At 33.7% G+C, this 16661-nt stretch overlaps 1 protein-coding gene across 1 annotated transcript; it reads left to right on the forward strand.

Annotated features, from left to right (window-relative positions):
* The first annotated feature begins 313 nt into the window (after positions 1-313).
* Positions 314-1756, forward strand: LOC129949118 (uncharacterized). The gene has a single exon (XM_056060386.1). It carries the CDS (start codon positions 314-316, stop codon positions 1754-1756), a length of 1443 nt encoding a protein of 480 aa, XP_055916361.1.
* The last annotated feature ends 14905 nt before the right edge of the window (positions 1757-16661 follow it).

The following is a 16661-nucleotide window of genomic DNA, read 5'->3' on the forward strand; positions in this document are numbered from 1 at the left end:
ATGCGTACAAATAACAAATAATACGCAAGAATAACAACAACAAAATAACTGAATATATTTAAAATCTTCAATGCATCATATGCCAAATATGGCAACATTTCATTTTTAACAAAAATTGAAAATTTAAAATCTAACGCAGTCACCGTCTGACCTTCAAGCCGACAACTTGTCTCTCAGTTTTGCTCGCTCTATTCAGTTTAATACTTTACCGTTACTTACTTAATATCTTCAACAACCTTTTGTGTTGCTTCAATTTATCTCGTGAAAAATTATATACATATATAATTTGATCTAGTGGTTTATCAATTAAACTATGGCCCCTGGGCCAACTGTACTTTCGGGCAATAAATTTGCGGTGCTTGAAAAAGCACCTCAGTCTTTGCCCGAATCCAATGTTAGAAAAAGAAAGAAAAACAATAACTCTACCTACATAGAACTCGACAAAACAGTGCAAATAAATTCAACCCTTCCCGACCCAAAATTCATAGTCATTTCTTCTAGTGATGAAAAAAAACCTCTATCTTCTATAAGTGTATTTCTACTTAAAAAAGCCATTGATGGTATTAGTACCGCGTACGAAAGTATAACGGAACTACGTGACGGTAGCCTTCTTCTCCTTGCAAAATCCGCCAAAATAGCTAATCTTTTCCTGTCCAAAAAACACCTGGCTAACCTTTGTCCAATCTCCGTTAAACTACAATCCAACCTTAATTCTTGCAAAGGTACAGCATACGCCAAATGCCTAATCAATGTGCCAGAAGAAGAGATAATTAGTGAAATGAAATGTCAAGGCGTAACCGAGGTATACAAATTTAAAAAAACAACACCTGACAATAAACAAGAGGCTACCGGTCTAATTCTATTTACTTTTGATCGCTTCCGCCCTCCCTCCACCGTTGATATTGGCTGGCACAAAGCAAAAATAGAGGAATATTTCCCTAACCCCATGCGCTGTCGCAAATGTCAACTCCTCGGCCACACCACCAAAAGATGTTCTTCTTCAGAAATTTGCCAAAACTGTAACCTTGCCCCCCATCAACCAGAAAATTGCACACGCATTTCATGCGCTAACTGTGCCGAAGAACACCCATCATCTTCCAAATTGTGCAAAGAATACATCAAGGCCAAAGAAATTCTCAAAATTAAAACAATCAACAAATGTTCAATGGCCGATGCAAAAAAAATATACAAAGAAAAAAATCCGATTCAATTCTTTTCAACAACCTACTCCTCAGTTTTACAAAACTCATCAACGTCAAGTAAACAAAACACCACCACGGGTTCAACCTCTCCACCCCAGTTGCTTCCCAGCAATTCTTCTTCCGATCAAGCTACTATTTCTACTTCAACAAACAACACATCTAAGCAAAATCTTTACAACCAATCTACCACAATAATTGATTCACCCCCACAAACAAATAATAGCGAAAAAACTATTAAACAAAAAAACAATAAACAACTTCCTCATACTTCCCCACCCGCGCCAATAATACCTGCCCGCACCATACAAAAATCTACTTCTACGATTTCTCCTCCAAATACGATAACTGACTCCACACCCACACCAACTTTTAATAAAAACAACAAATACACTCATACTAACTCTCTCTCTCACACACACTCTGTCGAGACTACTCAGTCTCTTACACCTTCTAGCTTCCCATCTCCTCTAACAAATCTAACAAACACACTTCTCTCACAAAACCTATACTACCAACCTGGTAATCATATGGAACAAGATGATGATTCAACCTAAAACTAAACTTCTTAACCAAAACAATGACTCCGCGGTGGGGATACCGAATCGACAGGGCTTTTTACAAAGCCCTCCCGCTTCTGTATCAATGCCGCGGAGTCATAATGAACACCACAATAATAACACCGCATTCAATTCTCCACAACAAAATTCTCTTTACACCGGCAAAAACAATACTTTACCTTCACTTCACCAACAATTCACCACCCTACAATGGAACCTTAATGGGTACCTGAATAACTTACACGAATTGCAACTACTAATAAAAGACATACAACCAAAGGTCATTTGCTTGCAAGAAACCCATGTAATTCCCGATAGCCATCCATTTTCTCCCAAACAATATACCACATACTTCCATAATATCGACTCTATAACGACTTCCAAACAAGGTGTTGGCATCCTCGTCCATAACTCAATCCCCCATTCAGTTATTCCGATTAACTCAAATATATTAGCAATAGGAGTTGAAATCAAGTTAAATATTCAATTTACGATTATTTCTCTCTATATCCACCCTGATCAACAATTTTCAACACAAGACCTTGAAGATATTATCAACGGAATTAGCAACCCTGTCTTAATAACAGGGGACTTTAATTCATGGAGTCCATCCTGGGGCTCTGAAAAACTAAATAAACGCGGCAAAACAGTCGAACATTTTATCGCTAACTCTGGGTTAGCTTTACTTAATGACGGTCGACCAACCCATTTTTCCACCCATAGTACGCTTTCACACGTGGATCTATCACTCATCACACCTTCTCTTCTAAATAAAACTACCTGGGACATATCGGATGACCTCTCTGGGAGCGATCATTTTCCCATTTTCATTAGCCTCACTACCGGACAATATAACCAACAGGTTAAAAAAACCAAAAAATTCCTTCTAGACAAAGCAAACTGGGATTTATTCCGAGCCACTGTATCTAGGGAGTTGCTCCTGAGAAAAGATTCCTTGAACATCAACAGAGAATCCGCTTTGATTCATAAATCAATACGCACTGCAGCAAACTTATCCATTCCTCAAACTAGCGACAAGACCCACAAGAAAACCGTCTTTTGGTGGAATAAGGAAATAAGTTCTCTGCGTATGCAAAAACAAAAAGCATGGTACAACTTTAAAAAATCACCTACTGATTGCAATCTCGTTCTCTATCGTAAACTTAATGCCAAATTTCGCAAAACAGTAAAAACCGAAAAAAAGAACTGTTTTGAAAAATTTACTGCTAACATAAATCCAAATTCAACACCTCAAAAACTTTGGGCCGATTTAAAAACGTTAACAGGCACATATAATCCATATACAATAGAAACAATAAAAACAGACACAACAACGTTGACTTGCCCTTTAAAAATCGTTGAAAACTTTGCCCAAACATGGGAACAATCTTCAGACGATGCTAATTTCGACCATACTTTCAATAGCGAAAAAGAAAAAAGCCTGAACAACGCAAATATATCTTTCCACCCCTGCACTTCAGCTATCTCTATTGAATCGCAAATAAACATGTCTGAACTTATTTCCTGCGTACACACAGCAAAAGGCAAAACCCCGGGTTTTGACCGCATTTCATATGTCATGTTAAAAAACTCACCTCTGACTTTGAAAAATCGTCTACTGGCACTATACAACAACATCTTCGACACAGGAATAATCCCACATGCCTGGAAAACTGCCAATATCATACCACTGCCTAAACCCACCGGGGACCGCACATTAATTTCAGGGTATCGCCCTATATCCCTCCTTCCGTGTACAGGAAAAATTTTAGAAAAAATAATAGCCAAACGTTTATTTTGGTTCCTTGAAAAAGACAAACTGGTTGACAACCGACAAGTCGCATTTAAAAAAGGGAAGTCTACGCTAGACGCCCTTCTCCATATTGACCATTTTGTCTCCACATCATTGTCTGAACGAAACCACGCCACCATTCTCAGTCTAGATTTCCAAAAAGCCTTTGATAGGATCGGAGCACATGTTGTTCTTAATCAACTGTTAAAATGGAAAATAGGACCAAAAACATACAAATATATACAATCATTTCTTTCTAACAGGAATTTCCGAATAAAATATTGCAACATCTACTCAAATCTACACCAACTTAAGAACGGCATTCCCCAAGGATCTCCACTATCAGTGGTTCTATTCATCATAGCTTTTAATGAAGTAAGCAATATAATAGACAGCTTTCATAAAGTCGAACAAAATTAAAGACCTCCACGAATTGGGAAATATGTTTACTTCTATTATAAATGCTATTCTTCAATGGTGTAATTACTCGGGCTCAATAATTTCATGTTCAAAATCCGAGTTGTTTCACATATGTAAAAAACACAACTGTACAAAATTTGTTGAAGTCAATTTAAACAACAGCTGTATAAAAAACGTTGATTCTTTGAAATTTCTTGGCATTATATTTGATTCTAAATTTAATTTTAAGAACCATTGTATTTATATAAGGAAAAGCTTAACTGCCAGGGTTAATATAATTAAATATTTGTCTTCAAAAAATAGCTTCACGAACATTAATACTCTTATAAATTTAACCAAATCCATAGTGTTATCAAAAATTGATTATTGTTTACCAATCTACGGAAAATGCTCCAAATCATCTCTGGGTCTTATCACAACACCTTACCACTCCGCCACCAGATGCTGCATGAGAGCCATACGCTCAACACCCATCATTAACATATTAACTGAAGCTGGGCTTCCTCATTTAACGGACAGAATTGACTTTCTCACGGCCAAAATAATTACAAAAATAAACTCTTCATACAGAACATCCATCCATCCAGAAGTCAAACAAATTTTGAATCGAAAGAGACATCAAAGAATCCAATCAACTTTATGTAGGGCACTCACGTTGGCAAAGAACTTTGATGTTCCGATCTCTATTCAAAACTACGCAAAGAATAGCCAACCACCTTGGAACCTACCAAGTAACACCATAAACACCGAACTTTCCAACTATCCAAAAAATTCAACCTCTGATGATATATACAAAACACTTTTTCAAGACATCGCAGAAAACTACAAATCTCTTGGATGGAAACTACTATTTACAGACGCATCCAAAGGGGACACGTACACCTCGTTTGCTGTTGTTGGCGCCAACGGTTCCGTTGTCTCCAAAGGGCTACTATCCTCTCACACATCCACTTTTACTGCCGAAGCGTTTGCTATATACCAAGCCATAACACACTCCCAGAAAAGAAAAACGATCATATTTTCGGATAGCCTTTCAACTATAAAGGCTATAGAAAACATTTCGAACTCGATTGAAATAGTAGAGACCATAAGACACCATCTCATCCTAAATCCCGAAACTTTAAAAATCATCTGGATTACCGGCCACGTAGGGATCAATGGCAACGAAGCAGCTGACGCAGAAGCCAAATCAGCGAAAAAAGAACCATTAAAAGCCTTTTTTCAACACAATAAAAAAGATACTACCAATTTACTTCTAGAAAACTGGAAGTTCAAAAGAAAAGAATCCTGGACAAACTACAACCACTCATACAAAAATCTAAATCCAAACGGGGACAGAGCAATCTATCCCAGCAACATATCTTTAAAAAAACTAAAGCTATACATCCAGCTCAGACTGGGCCACTCATACATTACACACAAACACCTGTTCAATAAAGAAGCACCTCCACTCTGCCATCTCTGCGAGGATAACTCTACTCTTACAATGACCCACCTTATTTCCTGTCCAAAAGTCTCTTCAACCTGCGCAAAACTATCAAAGGAAAACTTACACCATCTTTTGAAAAATATCAATTCTGACAACATAAATTTGGTATACAATATAATGACGACTTTAAAAATTGAAAACTCTATTTAAAACAAAAAATAAAACAGTTTAACAGCTCAAAACGAAGCCTAAAATGTATTCTTGTGCATTTTGTCCACAGTATGTACCAAGTTGAAGAAAGAATATTTTAACATTTCGCTAGTCTTGAACAAAATTAAATACAATGACAATAATTGGCAAATTTGTGTCGATTTAAAAATGGTGAACATTCTTCTCGGTCAACAAAGTGGTTACACTAAATTTCCCTGTTTTATATGCCTTTGGGACAGTATAGCTAAGCAAGATCATTGGATAAGGAGAAACCGGCCGTTGATAGAAAATATGGAGCATGGAAGAAAACACATTGTCCACAATTCATTAGTAGCTCGTGACAAAATTATCCTTCCACTATTACATATAAAACTGGGGTATCATGAAACAGCTTGACGGGAACTGTTTTGTCTTTCATCTGCCAAAAATTTCCTCGGGTCACTATGGAAAAGATTAAAGCCGGTATTTTTGTTGGCCCGCAAATCAGACAACTGACGAAAGATACCCAATTTATAAATTCTATGACTGAGTTAGAACTAAAGGCTTGGACAGCTTTCGTCTCTGTAATTCAAAATTTTCTCGGAAATAAGAAATCCGGGAATTATATTGAACTCGTAGAAGACCTTCTGCTACAGTTAAAAAATATGGGGTGCAATATGAACATAAAACTCCACTTCCTCCAGTCAACTGCGCAGGTTTGTGGAAAATTTAGGAGATATAAGCGAAGAGCAGGGAGAGTGTATGCATCAAGACTTACGCGTCATGGAAGAGCGCTACCAGGGTTTCTGGGTTAAGAACATGATGTCTGACTATTGTTGGTCATTAATGCGTCACTTTAAAAAGTCTACACATCACTGAAAAGCTTTAAAACGAAGTTTTTTAGAACTCTTTCTAACAATTTTTTTTTTTAATAAATATGTACGTGATTTTTCTGTTAAATACCTTGAAAGCTGAATATCAGAAACTAGAGCTGATACAAATCTGTTAATTATACAAACCCCATCAAATTCTTTTAAAATACCGAGTGCAATAATCTTACTTTCTCCAAAGCGATGTAAAGATTTGCTTCACTCTTCGGTGAGATGAACCATAGAGTAAAAAGGTGCAGCTTCCAGTTGAATTATAAAACATAATTAACTGTCATTTTGAAATAAGTAGACTAACTAGATGGTTAAGGAGATTTTTCATAACTACCTTTTTAGTCAACTTTTCAATAAAGCTGCCTTAATTGGAAACCAATATTTTGGCAGCCGGCCAATCAGTACTAGAAACTTACCTTACTTTCAAGTCCCTTATGTCGTCTCAACCTGCCCATTGTGCACTAATTATGCCCTTATCGGCTAGGACTTTATACTTATAAAACATTAATACTTATTTTTGTTTATATTTATTTTAACTTTAATTGTATTTTTTTTTTCTGTAGATGAATGTAAAATCAGGCCTTTCATGAATTCCATCGAAATCGGAAACTTTTCCGATTCCCGAAAAAAACTATTAAAATATATGTACGTTCGTAGTGGAAAATCTCATACAATTCTTCATTACAAACGGATTTCATGTTACGATTTATCTGAATTCGTAAGTCTCCCATTAAGATGGGTTTCGTAATAGGCCTGAATATCTTTTTATCAACCCTATCTACAAAAAGGACCCAAATAAATGAATTATATAGCGTTTTGGGACTTAAACCTCTCAACTATTCCAGTGCTAGTAATGTCAGTGATAGGGAGACCTACAATTTGTATGTCATAGCCAATCGGTTAATTTGAGAAAGCACTTTTTACAGGCATTGATTGAACTCAAGACCTCTGGCATGTCAATCCTTGGCTCTAACCACTACGCCGGAAGCAACAAAAATACATTTATTACCGTTTATGCACAATAAGCCAAACATTAATATTTTTGACATTTAACATATTTTTAAAATCGTTTTGCTAGCGAGTTTGCCATTTTTCAATTATTGCTTTCGCTTTGGCCTTCTTCATTTTGAATTCGACCAATTGACGAATCTGATGGCGAATTTGAAATGGCAGAATGTTTGTTGGCGAGTTGAAATCCGATAGATTTTTTTGGCGGATTTGGAGGCGAATTCACTGTTCGCTGTGTTAGCTTTATTTTAATTTTCTTATAATTTATCCACAATTCACATTAAAATATAAAATTTTGAATAAATCACCGCAAATTTCAAAAATTCAATCAAAGCAAAACAAATTTTGTTTGGAAAGCTGTCAAATCAATGGAATATAGGAAGAAAAAGTCAAACCAAAGTGTCAAATCACTGGAATATAGGAAGAAATATTTTCGCTTCGCCGCGAATTCGTTAATAAGGAAATATGACGCTAATCGAATTTGAAAGGTCGAATTGAAAACGATTTGTCGCGAACCTAATAATCAGGCCCTAGGCTTTTGAAAAAAAAAACAATACAATTAAAGTCCATTAATAGAGAACTGAATATTTCCTTAAACATAATTTGCTTTCAGTTTTTGAAGAGCTGTTTAGTTTTGAATTAATTAAAATTTGAAGCATTTACCGTTTAAAAGTTACAGCTTAAAAACGGAAATTTTACACAAAAACCCTGAATAACTTTGTATGCCCATATTGGGTGTTTAGGACTTTTTGTCACATATTAATAAAGATGGCCCAAGTGTCTATATCAATTTTCATTGATACTTAGGAAAACGCCTGTTCACACGGCGCGAGTTTCCAAGCCTGCTGTGCGAGATTGTGGTTTTGAAGAAATTCAACATCCACCCTAAAGTCCAGACCTTGCCCCTAGTGATTACTTCCTGTTTCCGGATTTGAAAAAATGTCTTCGTGGAAAAAGATTTTCGGATGATGAAGAACTCAAGTCGGCAATAAATGGGTATTTTGCAGGGAAAGAGGAAACTTATTTTTTTGAGGGTTTAAAAAAGCTTATCTCAAGATGTAACAAATGCATTGATGTCAGGGGAGATTATATTGAAAAATAAAAACAATTTAAATTGAATTCGCATTTTCCTTCATATCGATACCGAGAATATATTGAACGCCCCTCGTAGGTCTATTTTGACTGGACTATCTTGTTATTTAAATAAGTAACGACCTTTTTCTGAATAGAAGATTGGGTATAATATAATAAATTAGCTTATGTTTAATATTCGGCTACTATTTTTTCTCTCAAGTCAGTTTCAAAAATAAAATGCTTTAAGGTTTTTTGTTAGTTATTATAACATTTCGTTTTGGAATCCGATCAAAGGGGCTTGAAGTTTAAACTTTAGTATATTTCTGGCACACTTTTGATTCAAAATGCTTATAAAAAATTTCAAACTAAGAAAATGCTTTAGGTGGCCAGATTGGGTGCATTTACCCTTCCAAATCTTTTGTAACAGAATATAACAAATGAATGATACGTATCTTTGAAACGTTAACTTTTGTCAGGATAACAAGTTTTCACGAAAGTACGCTCCAACGGCCATAAATCTAACAATGCCTGTTTAATAAATTTTGTTTTAAAGAAATTGATAAAAAAATTCAAATTTCATTTGAAGACTTTTATTAAGACTTTTGACCGAATCCTGATTTACTTCTGCAACTCATAATTAACAACTTTATTATGATACCACATATTTTCTTTATTGGAAAACTAAAACAAAACTGTGTTCATTGGTTAATAACCATTGAGGCATGTTCTAATTAATCAGAAGGAATTTCGATTGTTCCTCGATAAATGTCTTCTTTGAAAAACACACAAACTTCTCCGAGCTTAAGAAGCTTTTTATTTACATAGCAGAATAGCCAATTGTATAAATCGAGCTGTGAATCAAGCTGAGGTGAAACAAAATAAGCTAGGTAAATCTGATTTAATTGCACTGAATTCTTTGAATTCTTCATGATGGCCAACTATTAAATGTCTTAAACTATAAGGAGTATGCCAAAAAGTGATCTTAGCGTTTTTTTTCACTGTTCATTATCGTGATAGTCATAATTTTCACCAAAGTATTAATCCGCAACAGTGCATCTCAAAATAAACATCTTCCTACTTTAGAAAGTTAACAATTTTATTAATAAGATGAAAAGAAAAGATTAGGTCCGTAAAGCTGGAAACACCACAATCGAATAGCGAAATTCTAATGATGCAGAAATGTAGGGCTCTTTTTGTGCTAATTTAGTGCTCTAATCCCGACTTGGTTCAAAAATCCCTTCCCCCTCAAACTTGTGGTGTTCCGAGATTAACGTCAAGCTGGAAACATTACACCTTTAAATTCATAATTTCAAAAAACTGATGATGAAGGAATTTAGGGCTCTTTCTGGTTTCCTAAGTTAGTGAAACACAATTTGATATCTCAAGCCCCTCAACACGTCGCAAAAAAAATTTCGAAGACTTTCTAAACCAAACAAAATTTTAAAAATCTAATGATGGGGAAAGTTAGGTCTCATTTTATGCAAGTTAAGTGCTCTTATCCAGGTTTGGTTCAAACATCCCTTACCCCTAAAAATTAATTTCAAATGTTCAAACATAATTTTATTTCATATTGCACAGTTTTTAAATTTGAAACTAAAATTTAATTTCTGTGTGTTTGCAATAATAGCACAAAAAGAGCCCTAAATTTCTGCATCATTAGAATTTCGAAATTCGATTGTGGTGTTTCCAGCTTTACGGACCTGAAAAGATTAACGTTTGAAGATATAAATGTTTTACTTTTATTGGAGAATATTGTCAAAACGTCGAATCAAAATCACAATTACACATTAAATCTTTTATTCTTATAAAGATTGACGACAATGAAGACTTTCTTCTTTAAATGTATACTCCCTTAAAAATAATACTCTCAATAAAACAAACATCTTGCGTCATTTCATTTTCAAATTAAAACAAATATTATTTTAAATTTTTATTTTTTTTTTTTGATGGAATTTTGTTACAAAGAAAGAATTTAACTAGAAAATTAAATACTTCTTTTAAAATTACATTCAACCTACCACTTAAATACGAATTCTACTGTTAAATAATTATAAATATATAATGTTTGTACATCAAAGAATGCAGCATATACACTTTAAGTCGAAAACTCCCCAAATTTTTAATTTTAATTTTTTTTAACACAAACATAAAATCAATTCAGCAATGGTCAGCACAATATACAGCTTTTAGCTTAGCACAGTTCACTTCAGCTCAGCTCACTAACAGCTCAACACAATCTACAACTCAGCTCACAATAAAAAGCTCAGGCTCATCACGTCTTACAGCTCAGATCAACTCTAATGTGAGATGAACGGAAAAGAGCTATCTATGAAAAGTGAACTAAGCTTAAGTCTTTGTCTATAGAACCTATAGTACTTTCATGGGGAGACTGTACGAAGGCGGCATCTATTGACTTTATTGACCTTCAAAAAAATGCTCGATGATAATATACTATAGGTTTTATACACAAAGCTGAAATGTAATTTGGATTCGTAGACATTTTCTTTTGTTTGTAGAGGACAGGTATTTATCTCCCCCGTTTAGGAGGAAGACAGTTTATAAGAAAAGAATTGATGTAATAAAAAAGGAGAACGGTAACACCTAAAACAAATAGACTTAACATTTTATATATACAATCTTTTTTCAATGATACAATCCCATTATTTCAATCAATACCAATATATAAATTATTTGAAAACTAAAAAAGTTAGACAAAAAAAAACTAAGTTGTAACTATAAACTTTGACTTTTTATACTTAGTTGAGCTAATAACTCTAAGCTCTAAACGCCCTTAGACGCTCAGTATTTAATATTTCACAGTATTAGTGAGCGTTTAGAGATAATATTGCAAGGTTATACAATATTTCAAGGTTCTGCAATATTATTGAAGAAATCAAAACCATTTTGATATTTATTGCACGTTATAAATTATTGTATCGTCTGTGGGTACAATTACACAAAATTTGTTCATTAAATTTGAAAATTGAAGAAGGTTGAAAGAACACTTATTTTAGAATGTATCGAAGTGTGTGCTACTCTGTCGGTTTTGTGGAATTTAAAGACCAAATACTATATATCGAATTTCCAAATAAAATTTTAACATTTCATCATCAAATATTATTAAGACCTTGCGTAGAAAAAAACATTTTTGAAATCGGTTAATTGGTTTTAGAAAAAACTTGAAACGGAAAGGAAATAACGGTTTTATGGGAGTACCCTTCGGGAGCAAAACAAAAATATATTTTTATATTAAAAGAAGCCAAATTAAGAATAAACATTTCAGTGAACATTTCAAAAAAATCTATCTGTTTGTTTTTAAAAAGATTCAAATTTGCTATTTTTGACAAAATAATTTGTATGGGGACTAGTCTTATCTGTAGTCTTAATAATATGAAATACGTCCAAAGCGAATTTGGAGTCAATCGACCGAATGGTTTAAGCTGTATTCACGAGAATAGAAAGACACACTCAAGTTCGAATTTTTTACGAATGCAATACTTTCAAAGTACAGGAAAAGAGATTCTGAAACTATTAAACAGCATGAAAATTTGGATTCTGAAAAAGTAGTGCAGAGGTGTTATTTTGACGCGATGCAGTTTCTTAGAAACTTGGAGGAACCATTCTCGTTGCAAAGCAGAATCCATAAATAAAGCATCACTCAGCATGTTGTCTACACGACAGAAGTATCAGGTTTTATCTAAATTATTGTATACAATTTTGAATCTTCTGGGACGCCTAGCAAATACTATTGTTCAATATGTTGTCCAATAATATTGAGAATAATAGGGACCGCTTAACATCCAACAAATTGCGACAACTGTTTCTTTGTATTTTTTTGGATTCTCTAAGGCAACTTATCTTTGATTGGCTCGTTTGGAGTGATCAAACAAATTAAATTTTCGCTTCCGATAGTTTGTTTCGTTCCTTCAACTCCGTCGCTTTACGTTTGTTTAGTTGATATGCAGCCAACTACATACATACATACATATATACAGTTACTCTCAAAATTGAGCGTACAGCAGCAAAAAAAAATGTTTTCCTATTTTAAATTATTCAAATGTTATGTTTTTGGTATTTTGTTTTCAATTTTCTTTTTTTTAAATAATTTATGTTACATAAACAAGAGAAAAAATAATAAAACTTTAAAATCATCAAAATTAAGCGTACATTTGAAATTCGAAGCATAAAAAAATATTAATTAGTGGCCAAATTTAAATTTGAAATTGATTCAAAAAAAAAATTAGTAAAAGACGTGGCTATCTTCCCAAAGTTCCGTGATCTTCGCTTTCAATTAACTTGTTGGGTTGCAACCTTCGCTTTATTTCTTCCCACAAATGCTCGATGGGATTGAGACCCGTGACTGAGGTGGGGTCTTGTTCTGTTTTCGGGCATTATACAGCAACCATGGAAGTGAAAGGTGGCTGATAAATTTATTTTTTCTGCACACTGATGCATATTTCTTTTAGGAACGTCCAAAAATGTCCACTTGTTTATGACTGTGTCAATAAATTCAAAGTCCGAAGAACACAATGAATAGTTTCGGTTGAAACTGGTCTTTCAATAAGTGTCGCAATTTCGGCCGCCAAGTTTGGCACACTCGTGTTTGGGTTAACTTTGAATTTTCTTAAAATTACTCGTTTGTCTTGCTGAGAAAAAATTTGTTTTCATCCTCTTCGACGTTTGTTTAGGATCGTACCTTCATACCAATATTTGTTAAGTATTTTTTTTGGACTGTTGAATGTGTTCGGCCGACGATTTCACCAATTTCACGTAAGGATTTATTGTTTGAATGTAGTTTTAAAATTAATTGTCTTGTAGCAATGTCGGTTTCCTTTCTTTTCTCTGCTATTTCCATAAAAAAAAAAAACGAGGAAATAAATATTGAAACGAAAATTATTTCTGCGACGAACATTGGATTCAAATTCAATTTAAAAAACCAAGTAAATATAGCAGTATAATTTTGGAATATTTGATTTAATAAGCCAAAAATACAAAGTGTACGCTTAATTTTGTGCGATGAAAACTTAAGATAATGAAGAAAATAATACAAAATAAAAATTTATTAAATAGTAATAGTAACACATAACTAATTCTCAATTGAGTGTACGATCAATTTTGCGAGCAACTGTATGTACATATACAGTTGCTCCAACGCATAATCGGACAGTGGTTTCATTTATATAAAATGTGCTATTAACTTAGAAAAAAAAAAACAGCTGTATGTATATTTGTTTCGCTCTTGTTTAAAGTAGTGCACTTACTTATCCAAAATACAACAAAAAAAACTAAACATTTTCAAATGTTACTTTTAAATTTTCACTCCAAGCATATTGTCTTTGCCCTTATCAATCTTTCAATGAATCTTCAACCAAGTAGTACAAAAATGGCTCCAAGCGGAAAACAAACAAGTGTCGAACTAAGGCAATTAATTATAAAATTAAATTTTGAAGGAAAAACGGTAAGAGAAATTGCCGAGTTGGTTGGACGAGGCAAATCTACAGTCGAAGATATTATCATCAAAAGGTATAGAGATAAATTAAGATTGGCCAACAAAAGCCGAGAAGGTCAAGGCAAACTATTAAGTGAAAGAGAAGAGCGGTTAGTATTAAAAACAATAAAAAAAAATCCTTTCAAAACAGCAAAATCTTCAAATTTCTCTCAAAAATCGTGTTGGAAAGGATGTTTGCCTCAACACTGTCCGCAACACTCTCCATAGATACGAATACTATGGAAGAGTTGCCAGAAAAAAATCATTTATTAGCCTAAAAACAAAAATAAAAGGTTAAACTATGCGAAAGAATATTTGTTGAAACAAGAAGATTTTTGGAATACGGTAATATGATCATATTTCTTAAACAAATATATTTTAATTTGCAGTTTTTGATGAGTCAAGGTCTTGTTCACTGATGAGAGCATATTTAATTTGCAATGGTCGGATGAAAAGAGGTATGTGTGGCGTAAGCCAAATACTGAGTTCCAGCAACAATACACCAAAGACACAATAAAACACGGAGGGGCTCTGTCATGGTTTGGGGCTGCATGTCAAGTTCTGGGGTAGGCAATTTGCATTTTATAGATGGTGAAATGGACAAATTTGCCTACCTCAACATTTTGAAACAAAATGTGAAGCAGAGTGCGGACAGATGGGGAATCGGAAACACATTTGCATTCTATCAGGACAAGCACACATCCGGTGTCGCAAAGATGCCCCAAAATAATTGACACACCAGCGCAGAGCCCAGACCTCAATGTGATTGAACATCTGTGGGGGGAATTGGCCAGGAGAGTGTACAAACACAAATTTAACTCTCTAAATCAGCTTAAGGAGGCTTTAATTCAAGCTTGGAACTCTATTGAACCTGATGTGCCAAAATTTGGTGAAATCCATGCCAAATCGACTTCAAGCCTTTCAAGATAGTAAAGGCTTTGCTACCAAATACTAGATGATGGATTTGTACTGTTTTGAAGAAGATTATTGCTTTGTCCGATTATTTGTTGAACTTTAAAAACTAGTTTAATTTCGTGTTTTTCTTTTTATTAACATTTGAAAATGGTAAGGTTTTTTGTTGTTATGGATAAGTAAGTGTACTCGTACTTCTTTAAATAAGAGCGAAAATATACATGTAGCGGTTTTTTCTTTGTCTTAATTACAGCCCATTTTATATAAAACTATTATTATGAAACTATTGTCCGATTATGCGTTGGAGCCACTGTATATTAACATTTTTCAACAATTACAATTACAATGCTTGCGGTTAATAATTCTTCAACGTTAAAGTCACATGACGTCCATATTAAGGTAGCCACAAAAACCCCAAGATCAATAGAATTCAAAATTTACATAATTTCATAATGTATCTAAAATTAATATTTTTTGATATTAACTCATAAATAAATAAGAACAAAAAATAAATGAAAACTATTTAATTTCCAATTGTAAATTTTTGACAAAATCCTAAAATATTGCTTTATGTTTGCATTAATTTCGAGTTTCAAAGTGAATATTTCTCGAAACTATTGATTCGCATAACACGATTTTAAACCTCATAAATCGTACAGAGTATATTTTTTTGTACAGCTGTTACCGCTTCCTTTTTTTGAACAATTTTTTGACTTCTTTTCTGTTTATAAAACTACATCCCTCTCCTAACCGAGTATGGTAGGTACTTCTAAAGCTAGAAATGTTACATTTTATCCCTCTACAAAAAGCTTTAGTATTTAAGCTAATTTAACGAAAATATGGTTCTATGTTTCATACAGTTTTTTTTTTTAAATTAATTTTCCATTATTCTAGAATATTATTATAATAAAAGAGAAAAAAAAAACAACTTGAAGTATTTAAGAAAAGACGTTAACTTTTTTTTTGTTAAAAAGAATGCATGGCCAAAGTCTACACGTGAAATGGCTGCTTTAACTGGTAACAAAGATATTCATTATATGCTGGACACTTTGCTTTTAAACTAAGGCGAACTACGGTTTCATTAAGAATATTTGAGTCAAAGGCATTAAGAGCGCCAACGCGCCATGCACCAAGCCAGACTTCCTTCTAAAGCAACAAAAAGTCAGCTTTTATTTGAAGGGTATAAATTAGATGTCAACGAATTGGTACACATCTCTTTATTATAAATATGTATGTGATTCCCAGGCTTTTAAAGTCTCGCCACACTTAGAGACTCTTAGCGCCAAAGTTTCGTATTGGAAGCCAAGATATAACCAAATGAACGATATGCCAAAAAGCTGGGAAAATACCCTAATTGCAAAAGGTTATAAGGATTGTTAAGTATCGTCATACCTCTTTTCCATCATTCCGCAAGAAGGGTAATAAGTTTTAGTTTATAGTACATATGTATAACCATATGAATGATATATATTTTATAGCTAGCCAAACTAATAACGTTAAATTTTCCAACACAACAATTCGCGATTTTATATCGATACAAAAGAGGAACCTTTCCACTTCATGGAAGGCAACAAATTCTATACAATAGTTTGCTAAAATCTTATAGGCTTCAGAACTTCTGAAGTAACTTGATTATTATTGAATATTGTCACCACTCACAACTTTTTTATTTAGTTGTAGACTTTACTAAAAAGTTAACCATAAGTGAA

Source organism: Eupeodes corollae, chromosome 1 (assembly GCF_945859685.1).
Source record: "Eupeodes corollae chromosome 1, idEupCoro1.1, whole genome shotgun sequence".
NCBI classification, from domain to species: domain Eukaryota; kingdom Metazoa; phylum Arthropoda; class Insecta; order Diptera; family Syrphidae; genus Eupeodes; species Eupeodes corollae.

Bases quoted from the DNA above. Each gene is read 5' to 3' on its own strand.
- LOC129949118 (XM_056060386.1), top strand. From the start codon at position 314: ATGGCCCCTGGGCCAACTGTACTTTCGGGCAATAAATTTGCGGTGCTT.